This window comes from Xyrauchen texanus, chromosome 46 (genome assembly GCF_025860055.1).
Source record: "Xyrauchen texanus isolate HMW12.3.18 chromosome 46, RBS_HiC_50CHRs, whole genome shotgun sequence".
Lineage (NCBI taxonomy): Eukaryota > Metazoa > Chordata > Actinopteri > Cypriniformes > Catostomidae > Xyrauchen > Xyrauchen texanus.
Genome location: NC_068321.1, coordinates 20819313 through 20840167, shown reverse-complemented (window position 1 = coordinate 20840167; position 20855 = coordinate 20819313). Strand labels below are relative to the sequence as shown.

Genomic DNA, 20855 nt, shown 5'->3' with positions numbered 1-20855 from the left:
GGATCAGATATGATAAAAGAACAGTTGTTCTGAATGATTTCTAGAGACAAGGGTGAATGGCTTGGTAGACTGGGTGATGACTGACAGGGGCATGCCACTGAGGGTGTGGGCGGTGGTGGCCCCATCCATCTGGACCCTGGGAAACTGCCATTTGGAGGCCAAGTCAATGACGTTCCTGAATCCACCAGAGCTGAGACTGTTTGACTGGCAGAGTCATACTGCAACCGAGCCGGGAGAAGAGTACAGAGTCCGGTGTTGTGCTTGCCAGTAAACCCCTTTCTACTGACGAGCAGTGTCTTTTAATGGGCAGGCAGAAGAAAAATGGCCCGGCCGGGCAAAAGAAAAGCTTAGTACCTTAACTAGGCATCGCTGCTTCTCCTTACGTGACATCAGGGTTCTACTGACTTACATGGGCTCAGTGTCAAGGTGAGATTCAGGTGACCTGGTCCAAGTAGTGGGTCGGAGGGAATGGTCAGCTGCTCAAGAGGGTGAATAGTGGTGTTGACGGTGATTATGGTGATTACGGCTTAGAATCAGGTGTTGATCGACTTGGATAGCCAGGTCCACCAAGTCATCAAAACGAGTGGGAAGATCCAAAAGATAAAGCTCATCCTGGACATCGTCGGAAAGCCCACACAAGAACAGGTCCCACATGGCATGGTCGTTCCACTCACAGGAAGCAGACAAGGTGTGAGATTACTTATACTATTTGATACAAGGTTAGAGAAGTATGTAACTCTAGCATCCTTAACCATATTATTAAAATCTGTTAAGTCATTTTAAATACTGATAGTGAACATGTAGATGAGGGATTTAAACAAACGCTCAATTGTGCAACAGGTTCGTTTAAAAGAACGATTACTATTGTTAATCCTGTGGGAGGAATTAATCAGAGGAGCCAATCTTATCTTTTTAGAAGCAACTTTATCCAGGATGGAAAGGCAGTGCTCATTAAAAGATTGTACATAAGAATCAACAACACTATTTGACATAATAACAGGACTATTATAAAAGGCAGCAGAAAACTTGTTCGTTAAGCCATTTCACTCGGAAATACACAATACAGCAATTTCTGTTTTCAATGCAGGCTTTAATGTCTTTAATGAGTTTAGGATGCGAGAATTAAATTTCACGACAACAGGGTAAACTATCCAAATTAAGAGACAGGTTAAATATAACACAATTATGATGAGAAATAAAAAGATCCTCAGAAAAAAAACAATCAATCGATTGTAATCTTTCTCAAACGACAAGAAAAACTGCTTCTGAACACGGCAGCAAGTCCTCCGCCAGGCTGATAAACATGTAATCCTTTGGGCACAGCTCGATAAGGGGGGTGTGGACTGATGGCTTCAACAGAAGCATTTACCATCGATTAACCACCTCTGAGCTTACGGTAGGTCTGTCTTTAAATGGATAGTTCACTCAAAAATGAAAATTCCCTAATAATTTACTCACCCTCATGCCATCCCATATATGTAAGACTTTCCTTCTGCTGAACACAATCCATACAACTCCAGTGGTTAAATCCATGTCTTCAGAAGCGATATGATGGGTGTGGGAGAGAAACAGATAAATATTTAAGTCTTTTTTACAATAAATCTCCACTTTCCCAATCTTTTTCTTTTGTTTTTGGCAATTCACCTTCTTCTTTCATATCACCATCTACTAGTTCCCCTAAGGAACCAGATTATTGCGCTCTTATTAGTGGCTCTTGCTAAGAAAATAATCACTATTATTATTGCCAATATACTTAGGGTTAGGAATTTAAATTCCTAATCCATAGTATTACAATTTAGTGTGTAGCTTGTCCCACAACGGATATGAATGATACCTCAACTCATACAGCTTGTTGAAGAGAGGTGTGATTTTACTTTCCAAACAATCAGACTTACAGTGTTCGCCAGATTGACAATAAAAATGCTTAGATTTACATTGAAGGAGGGCTCTTTTGACTTGGGCCAGTAAGCAACCACCTAGAACCCCCTTGAAACCACCTAGCAACACCCTAGCAACCACCAAGAACACCATGGTAACCGCATAGCAAACTAACTAAAAAAATACCTTTTCCAGGCAAGTCAGTCCACTTGACGACCATCCTTGGCACCAGTGCACCAATTCCGACGGATACAAGCGACATAAAAGTACAGCCCTTATATACTTAAATAGGGAAAGACTGAATTCCCCAAAATGGTTGGTCAAGATTACGATCAAATAAAATTTTAAAACCATCAGAAAAATCTGATAACAATACTACTTTAGCTCTGATCATGCTAAAACAGTGGGATTTCCTTTTCTACATCCGCTATATTGGGTGTACCGATTTCTCCCATTAATTTTAATACAAGTTTTCAATCTCTCGCAAAATAATCTCTAAAATTACTAATTAGAAACCACTTACAACACCCATAGCATTATGTTTTGTACGGCAAGTATCAAACATATTTTACCATTGACATAAAATCTTGTTAATATTACACAAACATTTGTTTCTTTTAGTGTTTCTCGCCTGTTGATCTATACTTTTGCTTCCTGTCTTTGTTTCCTTCCATTGTTTTCTCAAAACATCTCTCTCTCTCTCTCTCTCTCTCTCTCTCTCTTCGTATCTACAATTTACCATTCTCATGGGTCAGTTCACAAAATGACATATCATGTCACCTCACTTTTGTACTTTTAAAACTGGCAAAACAAAAGCAAACAAAATTAAAAATATATATCTCGACTCGAATGAAAAACGACATGCCAAGTAGTGGTTGACATGACAGCGTTCATATTTTAACCAAGCACTTCCAGTGTGTCAGCTAACATTTTAATGAGCTAACAGTGCCATCAAGAGGCCATGAGAATAACTGCACGTTCACTGGCCCATTCCTCCTCGTATTAGGCCATAACTTACCCCAACATAGGACTCTCCTGTTCAACTCGTGTAATTAATTACTCCGACCTGTCATGTGCGATGTACAACAAATAGACAAAGCGTGGTACACAGTACGCATACACACGCAAATATGCACACGCACACAAGAAATCCCTCATTCAGCACAAATCATTCGTCTGATGCGGTGCTCATTAGTCTAATTACATAGTCATTGTTCTCTTACAAAAAGAACGTAAAATTGCAATTTAGCCCGCGAAATTGTCATTTGTAGACGTAATTGACCCTAATAAAATCATCTACTTGCTTTCTTTCTTTTTTCTCTCGTTCTGTGAAATATTAAAGTTGACAGATTTCAACGTGCTGATGAGAGCATATTAAAGGGCTCGCGAAGGGAAAATGAACGGATTTCTCGTCTGTAATGAGTATGTAAGCTTTCTAGACAGAATGGATTTCTCAGAAACACAGACGTTTCGGTTTCAAACTGAGTTTTGTGGCTGCAGCCTCCCGACTCAAAAAATCAACCCCCAGGCCTAATTTAATGTTGGCTGTTTAAACGAATAAACTGAAATAGTACAAATTCAAACTACATTTTGAAGGGAAGTTCAGCTCAGAGTCGTAACGTAAACAAGCCACACAAAAAAACTAAATGGACCTTCTAACAACCATTTGAATGCATTTAGCTACAGGTATAGCTAAGTATTTCTGTCACTCAGCCTTGAGTATCTGACCCACAGAGCACCCACTGTCTGTTCACTGACCGTTTGATGCATATTGAACGCATAAATTTCATGAGCTAGCTTGAATCAGACTAGCTTTACACAATGTCTGCAAATCAGATGCACATAGTTCTCCCAAAAATGACAATTCTCTCATCATTTTCTCACCCTTATGCCACCTCATATTTGTATGACTTTCTTTCATCTGCTGAACACAAACATAGGTTTAATTTAAATAAGAAAAATATCTCAGCTCTGTAGGTCCATACAATTCAAGTGAATGATGACCAGAATTTTGAAGGTCCAGAAAGCACATAAAGGCAGAATAAAAGTAATGCTCATGTCTCCAGTGGTTAAATCCATATCTTCAGACATAACCTGATAGGTGTGGGTGAGAAACAGATTAATATTGAATTCCTTTGTTTCTACAAATCTCCACTTTCACTTTAACATTCTTCTTTTGTTTTTGGTGATTCACATTCTTCATGCATATCACCACCTACTGGGCAGGGAGGAGAATTTATAGTTATTCTGAAGATATGGATTTAACCACTGAAGTCATATGGATAACATTTATGCTGCCCATATATGCTTTTTAGACCTTCACATTTCTGTTAATTATTCACTTGCATTGTAAGGACTAAAAGAGCTGAGATATTCTTCTAAAAAAAATTGTTTTGTTCAGCAAAAAAAAAGAAAGTCAAACATCTGGGATGCATGTGTGAATAAATGATGATCAGATTTTCATTTTTCGGTGAACTATCCCTTTAAAGCTTAAATTATACAATGGAAGAAGGTGATTTTTTTCTCCTTAATCAACTAAAGCACCCTATGCAAACAATGCCTGCATTTATACTATGCGTAGTTTCATTTTAAAATTAGTCCATTGAGGGTGATGTATACAGAAAGTTGTCAACTCTCAGGCACTTAACCAATCAGTTGGTAACCTGTCTCAAAAAAAAAAAAAAAAAAGTGTACTTTGGAACAACTTCAGAGAGATATTTAACATTAATATAGTAAGTTAGCTAACAACAATCTCCTCAGATAGCATGCACGATTGTAAAAAATAAAATAAAAAATATGATTTGATTAGCAGCGTTCTCCTAAGAATTTCAGGTATCTGCACGAACAGGAGAAATATCCCCAAACAAACACGTTAGCAGAACAAAGACATCAGTGCATTTCATTATCATTTTTGCCAAATTAAATGAATCCTGTTTGCCCAGCACTGCCCATAAATGGGACACAAAAACTAAATAAAATGTGGTTGGGTGCTTTACATGTCAATCAAATGGTCTTGTCCTGTCTAGGTGGGCGGTTCTTGGCCAGAACAAACTACAAAATGGGCCTGACATTATGCTGATAGTTAAAAGTCTGGCATAAACTCAGTTCCTTGCTGACTAATGCCATAAAATGTGATGAGGCAAATCCTTCTTTACTTTTTCCTTGGCAAAGAGGGTGTGCGGATGTTGAACCACAGCTGGTGCACAAATGGTGCAGTCAGAATGAACTACAGTTCCTTTCTGATGTGCCTATTAAGTGTCTCAGAAGCTTCTGTCTCTTCAATCAACAGCATAATGCTACTTGGTAACATAATTGCTCTTGCCCTGCTGTCAGTAAACTCTTGGATATAAGATAAAGGAAGCAGCATGTTTGTCTAAGTTATAATTGGACAAAACTGAACCGGAGACAATTATAACATTTCATATTTATTTATCATTTTCTATCAGAGGATGGAATCCGCTGTGGGATGATGTGTTGTATTATGCTAACAGGTTGTCAGGGAGTAAGTAATGATGGGTCGTAGATTGATTCCCGCAATTATGGAGATACTGTAATTAAGTCACTTGTAGCCATACAGTACTTTTTTAGCCATATCTGTCACAAACATCCCTTTTGTTTTCCCCTTATTCATGGACTTCATTTCCCAGGATGCACTTGTTGATTACCCTCACCTGCCCTCCATCTTCTACAGCTGTTCCCTGTTCCCTCATTATCTGTGTGTATTAACCCTCTTGTTCCCTTAGTCTTGGTTGGTTCTTGTTTGTTCGCTCGCTTGTAAGAATGTAAGAGATTAAATGTTATTTATGTAATTTATGTACTTGGCCAGCAAACTGCTGTTGTGTTTTTGATTTCCCTTTTGCCCAGTGCTTTAGTTTTCTTCATTGCTCTCTTCTGAGTAACATAAATATATTCTGTGTTTGGATCCACTCTCTCTCGTCTCGTCCTTCACATCAAAATACAACACACACACGCGCACACAAACACATACATATGCATATATAAATGTATACATTTTCATGCAATTATCTAATCGGCCAATCGTGTGGCATCAGTTTAATGAATTAAATCATGCACACATTGGTCAGGAGCGTCAGTTAATGTTCACATCAACCATCAGAATGGGGAACATTTTTGATCTCCGTGGTTTCAACAGCTGATCTCCTGGGGTTTTCATGCACCACAGTCTCTAGAGTGTAGAGAGAATGGTTCGAAAAACAAAAAACAACCAGTGTGCAGCAGTTCTGTGGACGAAAATGCCTTGATGATGATGGTTCGAGCTGACAGAAAGTCTATGGTAACTCTGATAACCCCACTGTTCAAATGTAGTGGGCAGGATAGCATCTCAGAATGCACAACATGTCGAACCTTGAGGTGGATGGGATACAACAGCAGAATACCTCATTGGGTTCCGATTTGTCAGCTAAGAAATGAAAACTGAAGCTTCAGTGGGCCTACTATTTGTGTACCTCAGTAGAAATCCAGATTTGCCAGGGCAGGTGATGTTTTTCCAATCATCTACTATGCAGTTTTGGGGAGCCTCTGCCCACTGAAGCATCAGTTTCCTGTTCTAAGACAGTAGTGGTACCCGGAGGGGTCTTCTGCTGCTGTAGCCCATCTGCCTCAATGTTTGACGTATTTTGTGTTCAGAAGTGTTATTTTACATAGGACTGTTGTAGCACGTGTTTATTTGGTTTACTGTCAACTTCCTGTCAGCTTGGACCAGTCTCCTCTGTCATTAATAAGCCCTTTTCGTCCACAGAACTGCTGCTGGCATTTAAATCATGCCATGTGTGTGTGTGTGTGCGCGTGGTCACTCACTGAGCACTTTATTAGGAACACTATTGTCCTAATAAAGTGCCCGACATGGTTTTCTGCTGTTGTAGCCCATCTGCCTCAAGGTTCGACATGTTGTGCATTCTGAGATGCAATTTGCACACTACAATTGTACAGAGTGGTTATCGGAGTTAATGTAGCCTTTCTGTCAGCTCAAACCAGTCTGGCCATTCTCTGTTGACCTCTCTCATCAATAAGTTGTTTCTGTCTGGAGAACTGCTGCCGACTGGATGTTTGTTTGTTTTTTGCAGCATTCTGAGTAAGTTCTAGAGACTGTTGAGAATCCCATTTTATTTTATTTTTGTATTTTTTTTTTCATGAAAATCCCAGGAGATCAGCGGTTACAGAAATACTCCAATCACCCCATCTGGCACCAACAATCATTGAAATCACTGAAATTGCATTTTCCCCCCATTCTGTTGGTTGATGTGAACATTAACTGTAGCTCCTGAACCATATCTGCATGAGTTTATGCATTGCACTGCTGCTACACAATTGGCAGCAGTGAATAATTATGTGTACAAGTGTTCCTAAAAGAGTGCTCAGTGAGTGTATATTTCCAAACTGTAGTCTTGAAAATTATTAATTATCACCCAGAGAAAAAAAAAATTAAAATAAAGTTACAACAAAGATCTGGATTGTTCAGTTCTTGTTAAACATCTATCGATAAATCACTTGCAGGACTGCTTATGTGTGGGTGGGTGTGAGAGAGAGTGAGACTGATACAGATAGTGTATTCATAGTGAAAGTAACTGCTACAACAGTACCTTTTCTTTACTCTATGCAAATACCCTGTAACCCACCTGGCATGAAAATAAGCCAATCAAAGCAGCAGGAAGCAGATCAGATAAAAATCCTCATTGGTGAACGAGGTCACACTCTTGTCACTGAATTTTGGCAGGCCTAAACGGTGTCACAGGTACTAAACCAGGTCTTTCTATAAGACTGAAGCATAGGCTGAAAACTTCAGTAAGGAAAGGACATTAAACTTTCATCCAATAGCAGTCCGCCTGGAACACATACAACATCTCTGGTGAGCATACTTTATATGTGCCTCTATAATTCTTTTTAATCTGATTATCTGCTGACTGTATCATACTCTCTATGTACTGTCAGTTACAGTAACACTGTTTTTATGATTCTCAGATAATATAATGCGAAACAATACGATTTTCAATTTCCGTGATAGCTGCCTATTATGGTAGGTATACTATGTAGGTAATGTTTTCACTTAAAAAAACATAAAAATTTGTGACCCTTTCTCTTGCTTTGCTTTGGGTGACAGTATATTTTCTCTGAGCAGCAGTATAGGTGATTGCTTTTGCCTAAGCACATTACACTCATGTAGACACAGCATGCTTAAAGCCACTCAAACAGGTTTTTAAAAGACAGCTGACAAGATAAACAGGCTCACAAACAAGAATGCTTTTTGATGGGCATATCTGGGTTAACTCAAACTATTCACACGTTGGGTCAATCTCAACTAAGTATTATAAACATAGTGTAAATGTATAAAAGTAGCAGGCTTTAAATTGGATGGATGAATTATTTCTAATTCATGAATTTGAAAGATGTACTAATTTAGCAAACCTTTTTACCCAAAGTGCACAATGGTGACACCTCAAATATCACCACTCATGGGATTTGAACCTACAGCCTTACATTTACCACTCCATATGAATGTGGTGAGCCAAAAAAATAAGACAAATTATGACAGAGTGGCCCTAATCAATATAATTTTAATTGGTACAATAAACATTGTTTTGTTTTGAGAGTTCAAAACAATATTCCATTACTTTATGAATGTTATGGAAGAATGTCTGTATCATAATAGCAGTCATTAGAGATTAACTTGTATATGACACAGATTTTTTTTTTTAAAGATAGGCAGTAGGCCATATAGTTTATACTGTTTGTAAACTTTGATGTCAGGACAAAACAAGTTTCTTATATCCTGGGTGTGATCATAATCTAGTACCTACTGTTGGCATACCACCTCCCTTTTTTACACTCATTCCATAAAATCATAAGCTAGTTCATCTTAGGATCCATAAACAGACAAATATGTGTCGCATTTGAAATAGGAAGACTAAAAAGATTAAACAGGTTTACAAGCCTACCAAGGAATATCAATAAACCACAAATAAAATGCAAATATTGTTGTCTTGGTTATGGTCTTTGCTGCTATCACCATGCACATTCATATTTTTATAGTTAACTTTGAATTTGAGTCACAAAACAAGCAGAACAGAATTATCTGTACATTTATAAGATCATATGCTGTTTGGTTTTTCGAGCCAATGTTCATATCCTGTTATTTCTCTGGCTTTCCTTACTTTTTGTATCAAGAGTTCATGGAAAATTTGCAGCAAAGTTGGATTTACCGCAATTTGCAAAGTTGCTGCAAATTGTCCATTGCTCCTAAAGGTTTTCTGAAGGTTCACCACTACCGGTGAAGAGCTGCTTGTAGAAACTTGCTCTGTTTTGAGATCTTGTGAACAAAAATTAACCTTCAAAATCAATACCAAAACATACTTGCTGAATAACTTTTTGATACAACCTGTAACTTTGTATTGAAAGTGTGATTTTAAAAAGTATTTTGTATAATGTTGACTAGTGTCCATACAGCTACCCTGACAATAGATCTGGTGATATAAGGTATGACTAAGCCATTGATCTAGCTGTTTAACTGAAGGACAGGTGGACCTTTATGCATGCAAAGTAGTCTGATATACTGACACATTCCTGTGCAAATGTGACTGCATGTGGTTGAACATGGCACGAAGGACACCCACACAGCCTTCAACCACCTTTTCATCTCTTTGAACAAACAACACCTTTGTTTTCCTCTGGTTTGTATCACCTCAGTATATTATTCACTTATTATAACTGGAAACTGGTAAAGCGGCAAAACTTTAATTATTCGTAAATGTTTTCGCCAACCACATGCTTACTATTACAAGAATGCTGTTAAGTGTGCTGTTACTCCCCAGTTATTTTAACAATCATGTTGAAGTAGTGGGTTTTGATGAGGTGGTTTCAAGGATAGTAATCAGAAGGTTGTTGGATTGAATCCCACAAGGAGCAACACTGGGTTGCTCTTGGAGAATTGTCCCTGTAAGAATCAGTAGGAAAGAAAAATCACAAATGAGATTGTGATGAGGAGGAGGTTGTGGCCGGGCCGTGATGGCGCACTGCCGGCACTGAATCTGCTAATCAGCAGGAGAGCGAGATAAGGGGCAGCCGGAGATGCTGGTTCGAGAAAGAGAGGTGCACACAGCCGCGTTGCGTCTGTGTCCTTATGTTTTATGTTGTTTTAAGTTAATTTATATAATTAAAGTTTATGTTTACTGATCAGCCGGTTCCTGCCTCCTCCTTGCCCGTCCTTAGACTGTTACAGTGGTGCCGAAACCATAGAGGGAGGAGGGATACGCTGTTGCGGAGTCCTCACCGCTGCTAGCCACAGAGAGCAGTCTGCTGAGAGGGGGAGGAGCGGTTCCATCCGACAGGGGCCAGAGGACTCGCTGCCGTCTGTCGGGGGAGAAGCTAGCTAGCATCCACCAGATGGCGGATGAGCGGTTGAGGACCGGGCATCCGGGAGCCAACGAGCAATTTCTCTCTCTCTCTCTCTCTCTCTCAGTTGGAGAGTGAGATAAGAGGGGTCCGGAGACGCTAGAGAGAGAGAGACGCACGTACGCGGCCGCGTTGCATATGTGTCCTTATGTTTTATGTTGTTTAAAGTTCATTTATATCAATAAAGTTTGAAATAAATTAAAAGCAAAGCAGTTACAGAGATCTTTTTAATATCTACATTTTTTCTCTTAGACAGCAATGAGATTAAATTAAGTGCAAATAGAGGCTGTGCTCTAATCACTCCAAGTTTTTAAGGTTAATGTTCTGTAGAGTTTTAAAATCAGCAAATCCGACCTCTCTACCCTAAACCCTAGAGGCCAAAGTATATTTCGAGCACAGTATGGGTGATGCAAATTGCGTCATCAGCACAGCAGCTTCACTGTACGCCACCTATATTTTCTTGTCTCCCAGGCGCGGTCCTCGTCTGTGCATGTAATCTGACTATACTAAAAGAGTAGGCTTGTTCGATATGCCAAACGCTTAGCCCAGTTTTTGTACATGTATTTTACTTTAAATTTGTTCCATCCCATGTTTGTTACTGTTTCCTTGTCATGTGAACTTGTCATGTGTTTCCCATCAGGAACGTGCAGAGACATTTTGTGGGACAGGGGAAGTGGAAAACAGAGCATTGGAACTCGACAAAGTCTCATCTCCCAATCTGATATTTAGATTTTTTTATTCAATAAATATATTTGTTTGACCGAAGCTGTGCGCAAACACGCATTGTCTTGTCCCCATTGTTTCTTTAGGTTGTTAGCAGTCTTGTTTAGAGTCCTAAGTGTTCATTGGCTATCAATATCATGTGTTCTCACAAGTCCTAATATTTAACCCTCATGTTTGCCATTGTCCATTGTCGAGTATTGTTTGTGTAATGTTGGTTCCATGGTCAAGTCAAGTCAGTCATGTTTGTTTTGTGTTCATGTTTGGATTCATGTTTTGGAATACACCTTGTTAAGAAACAGCACCGAGATGACCAAGATGAACCCAGCAGTTCAACTTCACCTATGCCAAGAAGACTTTTCAATTGAGGAATATGTGGAGAACTTTTGTGCTCTGGCCAGCAGGGTCGTTTTTAATGAGATTTCCCTCAAGGACTGTTTTTGCTTTGACCGCCTGGCATCAGAGAAGAGATTGGCTCATTCAGTCCAGAGTACCCACAGCCTGGCTCAGTATATCGACCTTGCCCTGCTAATATGTGGTTCATCGTTCATTGCAGGGCAGGTGGACATCAAGCCAGAGTTCCACGTCATGGCCGCCAAGCCAGAGTTCCACGTCATGTCCGCCAAGCCAGAGCCTTCTGCCCCGGATCCTCAGTGTGCTCCATGCCAGGTCACAGCCACGCCTGAGCCTGCTCCATGCCATGGCATAGCCACGCCTGAGCCTGCTCCATGCCATGGCATAGCCACGCCTGAGACTGCTCCATGCCATTTCACAGCCAAGCTTCAGTCTGGTCCATGCAATGTCTCAGGCTCACCTGAGTGAATGAGCCAATGCCCACATCTCCCACGGCAAACGAACCAGCGTTGCAAGCCTCATCTGTTCCAGAGCCATCTCTCTCAGGGCTATTTGTGTTGGAATTTGTTCTCACAATTGTGCCCATTCTGTGTTCTCCTGATCAGCCAGTTCCCCCCAAAGCCACCGACTCCATCATCGCCCTCTTAGATATCCCAGACATGGAGAACTTTCGAACCTCCAACTCCACTTAGACCCTCCGAGCCCTGGAATCTGCCTTGGCCTGTCGATCCCTCAACATCACCTCGGCTCTACGTACCCTCAGCTCACTACGGTCCTTCAGCCTGTCAGCTTTACTGGGGTCCCTCGTCCCTCCAGCTCCTCCTTGATCTGTCGGTCAGCTGGCTCCGCCTTGGCTATCCGATCCTCTGGCTACGCCTCGTATCTCCAATCCCCAAGCTCCACCTTGCTCCTCCAAAACGCTGGTGCTGCCTTGGTCCTCCCTGCCTCCAGCTCCACCCTGGGCCTTCGAGTCTTCGGCTACTTTCCGGGTATTCTTTTTTTCATGGTTTCACCCCTAGAGACTCTCACAGCTCCGCCCCTAGAGCCTCTCATGGCTCCACCCCCCACGGGCTCCGCCCTGTCTCATGCTCCATGGCAAATTTTCACCAGACCACGCCCCACACCTTGTTTCACCATGTTTCCATGTCCTGCCACGCAATCACATCAAGTCGCCATGCCCCCCAGCTCCCTCTTGAATTTTGTGTTATTGTTTGGGGCATCGGGAGCCGCCCCTAGAGGGTGGGATATGTCAGGATTGTATTATTTTTTGTTCATGTCTTTTACTTTAAATTAGTTCCATGCCATGTTTGTTCCTGTTTCCTTGTCATGTAATCTTTTCATGTGTTTCCCATATTCTTGTGTCTTGTCACCATTGGTTAATTTTTTTCATTAGGTTGTTAGAATTCTTGCTATCGAGCCACGGCCATCTCGCCATCGTGAGTTTTTTTTTTTTTTGTGTGTACATCAGCATGGCGTTCGGACCATACTCGGACACATTTCTAACCGGCATGCACCTTGTGGTTTTCACCAGTGATTGGTGCTGTGCAGATTTTGCTCATCTCAAATGAGCCTAATATCACAAAGCAGCTGTAGTGTGCATGCATCGAACACATTCGTGTTCGCTCGCGGTCAGAAAAGTATACTTACAAAGGCAACACAGTCGGCCAGGCGTGATCCAATCCAGAATGTGCAAAAACGAGATATACCAGGGAAAACTGATAGCATGGCTGGGTTTAAGGGGGGGTTGGGGGGCATTGACCCCTAGATTTCCTTGTGTCAATGGAATTAATTGTTGTTGTAGCATCTAGTGTTCATTTCATCAGGAATGTGTTATGAAAAGTATGTGTCACCAAAACATAATTTAGCAAAAATGTAGGTATTGTAACGTGATTCTATGAGACTGAGTTGCAGATTTTTCTCCTGAGAAAAAGAGCCTAGTAATCTTGTATGTGTCTCCTCTAGAGTTTCGGAAGAGATCTCAACAATGTCTCAAACTTTGCACAGATTTGGCAATCAGCAATCAGTCTTCAAGCATCAGAGATTTCAATATGAACTCAAACATTGCTCATCAAATTCTTTCAAGACCAAATTATTTGAGCTATGGTATCCACATTAATAGCTCTATATTCCTACTGTATGCCAACAAGAGTCTCATTTCTTAAGGAATATTAGGAGAAACATGTGAGACAAAGTTCCTTAAATGAAACCGATTTGTGAACTCCATTAAGTCTCATGTGTTGATCAACCTTAGAGTAATAAAATGTTCCTTTGGGAAGTTCATAATGCTCTTCAATAGTAACATTGCATGAACATTGCAGAGACAAGTTGCAATAAATAAAAGTTTTTCTCATTTTTTTCTATATTTTTCACAGCACTGGATCATGGTCCTTCAGGCTAGCAGTGTCATGAGTATCCCAGCTACTGTGAGTGTTGACAACCAACTGCCTGCTTCCTGGATGACCCAATACAACTGCTCTGATGGTAACATTCTTCTCTAAAAACCATAAATATGGTCTCTCACAAAATATTAATGCAACTTAAAATACCTGATCAGCTTTTAGGCATGTAGTAACATAAGCATCAACAAATAGATTGCATTAATTAAACTTAAATATGTGGTACAGAAAGTCTTGTTTTGATATTAGGTTTTTAGGTCTCATTTGTTACTAATCAACCATCTACAGATTCTTTCAGGCTGGTTAATAATTTACTATAGCAGTCACTGCTTTAGTTAGCAAGCTATTAGTGTCATGCATAAGAAACCACACTGAAATGATAGGAAATAGATAGCGATAGGGATTCAAGATTTATCCAGAAGCCTTATGTTTTCACTTTTTACAGTAGTTTTTATGACACTGAATCTTCTTTAGTCAATATAAGTATCACCCCTGCTGAAAAAATCTACATAAGTTGTGTTTTGGATGCTGGTGCAACACCAAAATGGAACAAACCAGTCTGGAATAGCATGGAAATTCAGCATGGTCTATTCAACAGGGACATTTACCATAAACCCTTTTAATTAAATAATTAAACTTAAACCTTAAACTTGCATCCTCAGTTTCCATGTTGACATCTGCATACACGGGTCGGCTTTGGTCTCAGGATCTACATCCACAGAATTGGTCCAAGTATCAGGTCTGGGAGTGGCTCCAACAGACATTGGACATGCACCAAATGGACGCAACCAGCATCCCCTTCCAGAACTTTGACTTGGATGGAAGGCAGCTTTGCAACATGAGCTATCAAGACTTCACCCGGGCAGCCGGATCCATAGGCCCCATCCTATACCAAAGTTTGACGGATCTTAAGTGGAACAGTAAGAACTAGAACTAGTGAAGATTTATGTTACCGTTATTCTGTAACCTGTTTTATGTTGCCTCTACTCTTCCACTCTGAACAACTGAGTAGAAGTAAAAGATTTCACAAGGCTAAGATATTGTTGCATCTTTGCAAATAGTATAAAGGAATAGTTCACCCAAAAATAAAAATGTTCTCATAACTGAATCACCCTCATGCCATCCCAGATGTGACTTTTTTTTTTCTTCTGCAGAACACAAATGAAGATTTCTAGAAAAAATGTCTCAGTGCTGTAGGTCTATATAATGCAAGTGAATGGTGAAAACCGTTTCAGCTCCAAAAAGCACATAAAGGTAGCATAAAATTAATCCATGAGACTCCAGTGGTTAAATCTATATCTTCTGAAGTGATCCAATTGGTTTTGAGTGAAAACAGACCAAAATATAACTCCTTTTTCACTATAAATTTTGACATCAGCAATGCTCCTTGGAAATCATGAGTTTGAGCTCGATTACATTTCCTAGCACCATCTAGCCCTCTGCGCATGCGTCAAGAACAAGGAAGTGTAATTGAGCTTGAAATCACGATTGTGCCTGAAGATTGCAATGGCAAGGTGTAGTGAAAAATGAGTTACATTTTATTCTGTTCTCACCAAAAACATGATTAGATATCTTCAGAAGACATGAAATAAACCACTGTAGTTATATGTGGATTACTTATATGTTGCCTTTGTGCTTTTGAAGCTTCAAAGTTTTCAACACCATTCACTTGCATTGTATAGAGCTGATATGTTTTCTAAAAAAATCTTAGCAGAAGGAAGAATGTCATACCCATCTGGGATGGCATGAGGGTGAGTAAATGATTAGATAATATTTTGGGTGAACTATCACTTAGTATTAAAGTTTTGTCTGAGGAATTGGCTTTGGAAGCCCATAAGAAGCATTATTTTGTAAAAAATCGAATCCATTTACAATGTTGGTAATGGTGAATTCTCACAAGCATTCTTTCCAGACTAATTGAGCTTCCAATGAGCATTTAGTCCTGTTTGATTCATGACAATGTAGTATATGGGATTGTATAATGCATTTTAATATAATTATCTTTCTACAAAAGTAATTTTCACTTGTAATATCTATGGGCTAGGTGCTGCAAATTAGACCCAGAGGTTCATACATATGTTTCATATAGTTCCTATTATATAGTGTTGATAAAGCTAGCCAAATCAGGAAAATATTTATACAGTTGAAGTGTGATAACAAAACAAGCTAATTATGATTGTCATTTCAAAACATGCATTTTGTGGTTAATAAAAATAAATACTGTAAATATTGTCTAGACAATTGTACTCCATTAGTTCACTAATGTTTATTTTCTCCTTTTTTTGATAATCTCACACAGGTCAGTATGGCCAAACAGATATGTTTTCACCAGTTGATATTAAAACAGAAATAGATGGTAAGTAATCGCACAAACAAATTCAAGAGCTTTAATTTCCTTTAAACCTTATAGAGTAAAGACCACATATTTGCAGTAACAGTGAACGCATACACACAGACAACTGCTGCTGAAAACTGCGATGATAAAAGATTCTTTGGAGAGAATTATAGACGTAAAGGGAACTTTTTTTTGCTTCCAAACCATATGACCCAAATACCTTAATTTTTTATTTCAGGTAAACTACTGTATACCTTTTATGTATAGCTGTTTTTGTAACAATGTGCCTCCATTTCTTCAGCAGACTTCCCATGTTCAATTCTTCCCTTCAAGGAAGAGTCCAGTTTTTACAGCACTTCAGGTACCTCAGACTTCAAAATTAAGATATATAATGCTTTGAACTTTACCCTAATTTTCTGCATTCCTTGATATGGTTAATTCACTTGTTAAGCTATTGTCCTCTTTCCTCAGATCTTTTTGATATCAAAAACTCATTCCAGCCCAACACCATGTTGGCCTTACCAGCTCCATCAAGTCCAGGTGATTAATCCTAATTGGGACTAACCTAAATCTTATCCTTATCATAATAAACATATCTTTGATCATGTCTTTGATCCATTCTATTGAAACAGCAATGTTACATTCATGCAACCTTCGTTAGGCATTAATCGCGTGACCAAAATGTTGCTGTTTTAGTAGATATTGGATTTATTTTATTTTTTTCAACATTGTCAGAAATAAATTTGCTAAATCTTTACCCTCTGAGAGTGTTTTTAAAGATTTCCTGTATAAGGGGCATAACCAAAAAGGCTTTTAACTCAACAAAAAAACAAGGAGTGTCAAGTCTTTGGTATCATTTTAAAGAAACTGTAATTAAGGTGGCCCTGAAATCTGCTTTTGCTTTGTTCCTCATTTTGTCACCTGTAACTGAGTAAAAGTTTGTGTTGATATGACAAAGCAATAAATAATTCTAACATTACAAAAATAATTTATCCCAGTGTCAAAAACGTCACCAAAAAAATTAAATATAACTATTGTACATAAGAACTAAATACACCACAATGACAAAAGGCATGAGTAACGAGATCTCATTCAGTTCCATTCTGTGGCAACTGAGCCATCATTGAGTCTGTGTCATGTGCTTGGCGACCTCTCCTGGTGGCCATATATAATTAGTGAATGTACTGGATGCCCTCTCTGCCCATATTTGGATGACTTCCACCTCTGGTTGCAGCAATCTGAATCCTAATATGATTGCTTTAGAGTTCTATGATGCTAGAAAACGTACTACATAATTTCCAATGAAGTCATCTGATCCAGGAAAGCTAACGTGTTTTTAGTTAGCACATTATGTGCTGTGAGCACATTGTGCTTTTGTGTAGATTATCTAATGATATATGCATTCAGTTACTTTGTGTATGGGCTCATTTTAAAGATAATTGCCTCTAAGTAATAGTATCTGATATTTTATGTTCGGTTTATTTTCCTTGAAGTTATAAGTGAAAATCCGGCATATAAGCGACACCTATTTACATGTAACATGTATGTCAAAGACATATGCTTATCTATTGATCACTTTACTTTTGTCTGTGAGAAAAACTAATAAAACAAAGGGATGTTTATTTATTGTGTTTTCACTCGTGAAAAAATACTGTGTAATAACAATGGTACTGAAAGGTTATTCATTCATATATCTACATGGTTTGGACTTGGTATTTACATCTTGGATTTGCACATTACTTGGAATGAAGCAGGAAATACTTACTATGCTGAGAAAAGGACTAGTAATATCATAGGCCCATGCATACAGTAGGATATATGTCTAATGTGTAATTTATTGCTGAGATTATAAGCATCTTCTTTTAGTTATTCTTCAATTGGCTTTTTCATGGGAATAAAACGTTTCAAAGCCACAAGGCTCACTGATTATAATGGAATGGGATTTGCCCAAGGTCTCTCTGCTGTTTTCTTCCTTCTATTCTATCTTGCATAACTGAAATCATTTGATCGCTGTAGGCAAAAACAACTGAGATCAGACCAATTCGATGGTCATGCTGTGTTGTTGTAAAACTACTGATACTAATCAAGATCTTTACAAGAATACCCACAGACACTAAAGCAGTTAAATCATAGGAGCTAGAATACACACCCATGCTTACATTTATGTATACATAAGTCATTTGACATAAATCCTCCACTGAAAAGAGTGGAGGAATTTAAAAAGCGTATGCTAATTTAAAGGAATTGTTCACCAAAAATTTATCTACTTACCTTCACATTATCCAAACCCGTATGTTTTTGTTTTTTCTTGTTCTGTGGAATACAAATTATTTTTAGCTACATTTGGCAAACTGCTCTTTTCCATACAAGAAATGTAATTGGAGCTTTAAAGCTCAAAAAAGGAGTACCGTGAAGTATCCTACAAGTAGTTCATATACATACATTCCAATCTTAGGAACCAACCGCACAGAACATGTTCTTGAGTATGTATGTGCTGGTTTTTTTTATCGTATTTCTATGTAAATGTTACAGGCATCTTTGATCATTGTGATGCACCTTGCTGTTTTTTTTAGCATGTTGTGTTATGAGCATTTTTAAGACACTGTGATATGTTAAACAAAAAGTTTTAAAGATGCAAATTGAGACATGCTGTTTTTAAATGCAAAAAACATGTCCTGTAAGAACAGCCCCTAAAGCTACATTCTAAGTCAATTGATGTTATTTACTGAAAATTCCATATTCCTCGAGGGAAAATAAATTTTATCCCTTAAATAATATTAAAAATGTTTTTACTTGGCCACTGAATTAGTTTTTCTCATTTCAGATCCCAAGAAGTCACATAATCGCTCTCAAGTCAAAAGACACAGTGAGTTGCCTGATTTTTACTGAAGTGTTTTTACTCATAGTGATCTTCAACTTATATTTGTTGCTAGAAAATCAGACAGCATCACGTACCAAGCCCCCTGGAACGGGAATGTGCCTTCTCAAGTCCTGAAACTGCTTTAGATTCTTTGTCTCTCTCATCTTACTCTACTCTCACAATCTCACAATCTAACGTTTCAATAGATCCACGTGGAACGCACCTGTGGGAATTTATCCGAGACATTCTGCTGAGTCCGGAACGTAACCCTGGCCTGATCAAATGGGAGGATCGCTCCGAGGGGGTTTTCCGCTTTCTCAAGTCGGAAGCCGTGGCTCAGCTTTGGGGCAAGAAGAAAAATAACAGTAGTATGACCTATGAGAAACTCAGTCGAGCGATGAGGTAACCAGATTTAGAAGCTTAGACTTATATAAAAATTTCCAAACTTTAAAGGCTTTTTAAAGTATTCAGATACAAAATGATACCCCCATTTCCCCAGGGCTCTACTTGAACTCACAAATCTTTTTTTCTCACCTCTTAAGGTATTATTACAAACGAGAGATCCTGGAGCGAGTGGATGGACGAAGACTCGTCTATAAGTTTGGCAGAAATGCTCGAGGATGGAGAGAATCCGAGAAGTGAAGGACTTTTGGTTTGATTATCTTCACATGTAGCTTCCATGTGAATACCTTTATTTATAACATTATGACCATTCCAATTAAGTTTTTCTGAAGAGGAACTATGCTGTTGTGTTTATAGTAGTTGTGTACTTGTCTTTCAGATTGTTATTTCATTTTCAATTTGTTTATTTTTTTATGAAATGTGCCGTGCTTTTCAAAGTGGCTTGAATCGTGCTTCGAAATTTGCATAAAACAAAACATCAAAGAATGGCATATAATGAAGGTGTTTTGAGACATTTTTTAAAAAGCTGAAGTTTAACAACTTTAAAAATGCAGCACTCATGCGTGAAATCCTGCGGTGGCGAAATGGTCAATAACGTCCATCTAGTGCATGTTTAAAATTTAAAAACTGTGCAGACGGATGCAAAAATGCATTTGGTGTGAACGGCACCTTACGCTGCTCTTTTTTTTACTTAATTGCCTAAGAGAAAAAACATTGCTGGCTCTCTTCAATACTTTGTTTACATTACCAATGTTTTACAGTACCACTGTTTTATATGGATATATTTGTGAAATTAAGTGTGATCAATTGCATCTATACTGTGCGATGGTGTTTGATCATTAACATGTAGGCATTAACTTGTTCTAAATGGAAGATCGCCCAAGGACGCTCCACTAATATGCTTCATTGGAATTTCCACAAATTTGGCTTTTGAATGGCTTCATTTCACTTGAAAACAATCAGGGTCCAGTTCAAGTAGAACGAACACTTACAATTTAGAGTAGACTCATCCTATGAGTTTTGATGAAAGGACTGTTGATATGCATCATGAACCACAAAAAGCCAGAATGTAAAGTTTGTTTTTAATGCTGTACATAGGCTGTAAGTTTTACAATTTAAGTTTTAATACCACTAATAAAAGATTTTAAGCTTCTGAATGATTTTTTTTTATTCCTTACACTGCTTTTGCATGGCATAAACATTTTCCACCAGGCTTTAAATTTGACAAACAAAATAATGTAAAGGAATTGAAAACTTTCACTGTTTTTGAAAATATTTATGTGTATTCATATCCTTAACATTTGTATTGTGAAATTCAGGTTTTGGCATATTTCAGGTCACTATGTTCAGGTGGCAACACTGGGGTTGGGAAATTTAGGTTGCCAAATTTGCACAAGAAAGCACAACATTTTCAAGACTATAAACTTAGATGCAGTTGCAATGATTCTGATTAAATACTCCTGTATGCATTCCAGAGTCGATAAGTTATTAACAATGAAAGCAA

The 20855-nt window shown here is 38.6% G+C and overlaps 1 protein-coding gene across 3 annotated transcripts; it reads left to right on the top strand.

Moving 5' to 3' along the window:
* The first annotated feature begins 236 nt into the window (after nt 1-236).
* LOC127638396 (ETS homologous factor-like) lies at nt 237-20500 on the top strand. 3 transcript variants are annotated; one of them, XM_052119898.1, is made up of 9 exons: nt 237-426; nt 13731-13839; nt 14417-14674; nt 16054-16110; nt 16391-16450; nt 16561-16629; nt 18914-18955; nt 19156-19351; nt 19492-20500. In XM_052119898.1, exons 2-9 carry the CDS (start codon nt 13740-13742, stop codon nt 19589-19591), a joined length of 882 nt encoding a protein of 293 aa, XP_051975858.1. In that variant the 5' UTR covers nt 237-426; nt 13731-13739; the 3' UTR covers nt 19592-20500. The 3 variants fall into 3 exon arrangements, with proteins under 3 accessions (XP_051975858.1, XP_051975859.1, XP_051975857.1); XM_052119899.1 differs by lacking the exon at nt 237-426 and adding an exon at nt 7599-7744 and having other exon boundaries at nt 16394-16450; XM_052119897.1 differs by lacking the exon at nt 237-426 and adding an exon at nt 7599-7744.
* The last annotated feature ends 355 nt before the right edge of the window (nt 20501-20855 follow it).

Coding starts and splice junctions, on each gene's coding strand:
- LOC127638396 (XM_052119898.1), top strand. CDS start 13,740: ATGGTCCTTCAGGCTAGCAGTGTCATGAGTATCCCAGCTACTGTGAGT. Junction 16,630..18,913: donor ACCAGCTCCATCAAGTCCAG/GTGATTAATCCT, acceptor TTCTCATTTCAG/ATCCCAAGAAGTCACATAAT. Junction 19,352..19,491: donor AAACTCAGTCGAGCGATGAG/GTAACCAGATTT, acceptor TCACCTCTTAAG/GTATTATTACAAACGAGAGA.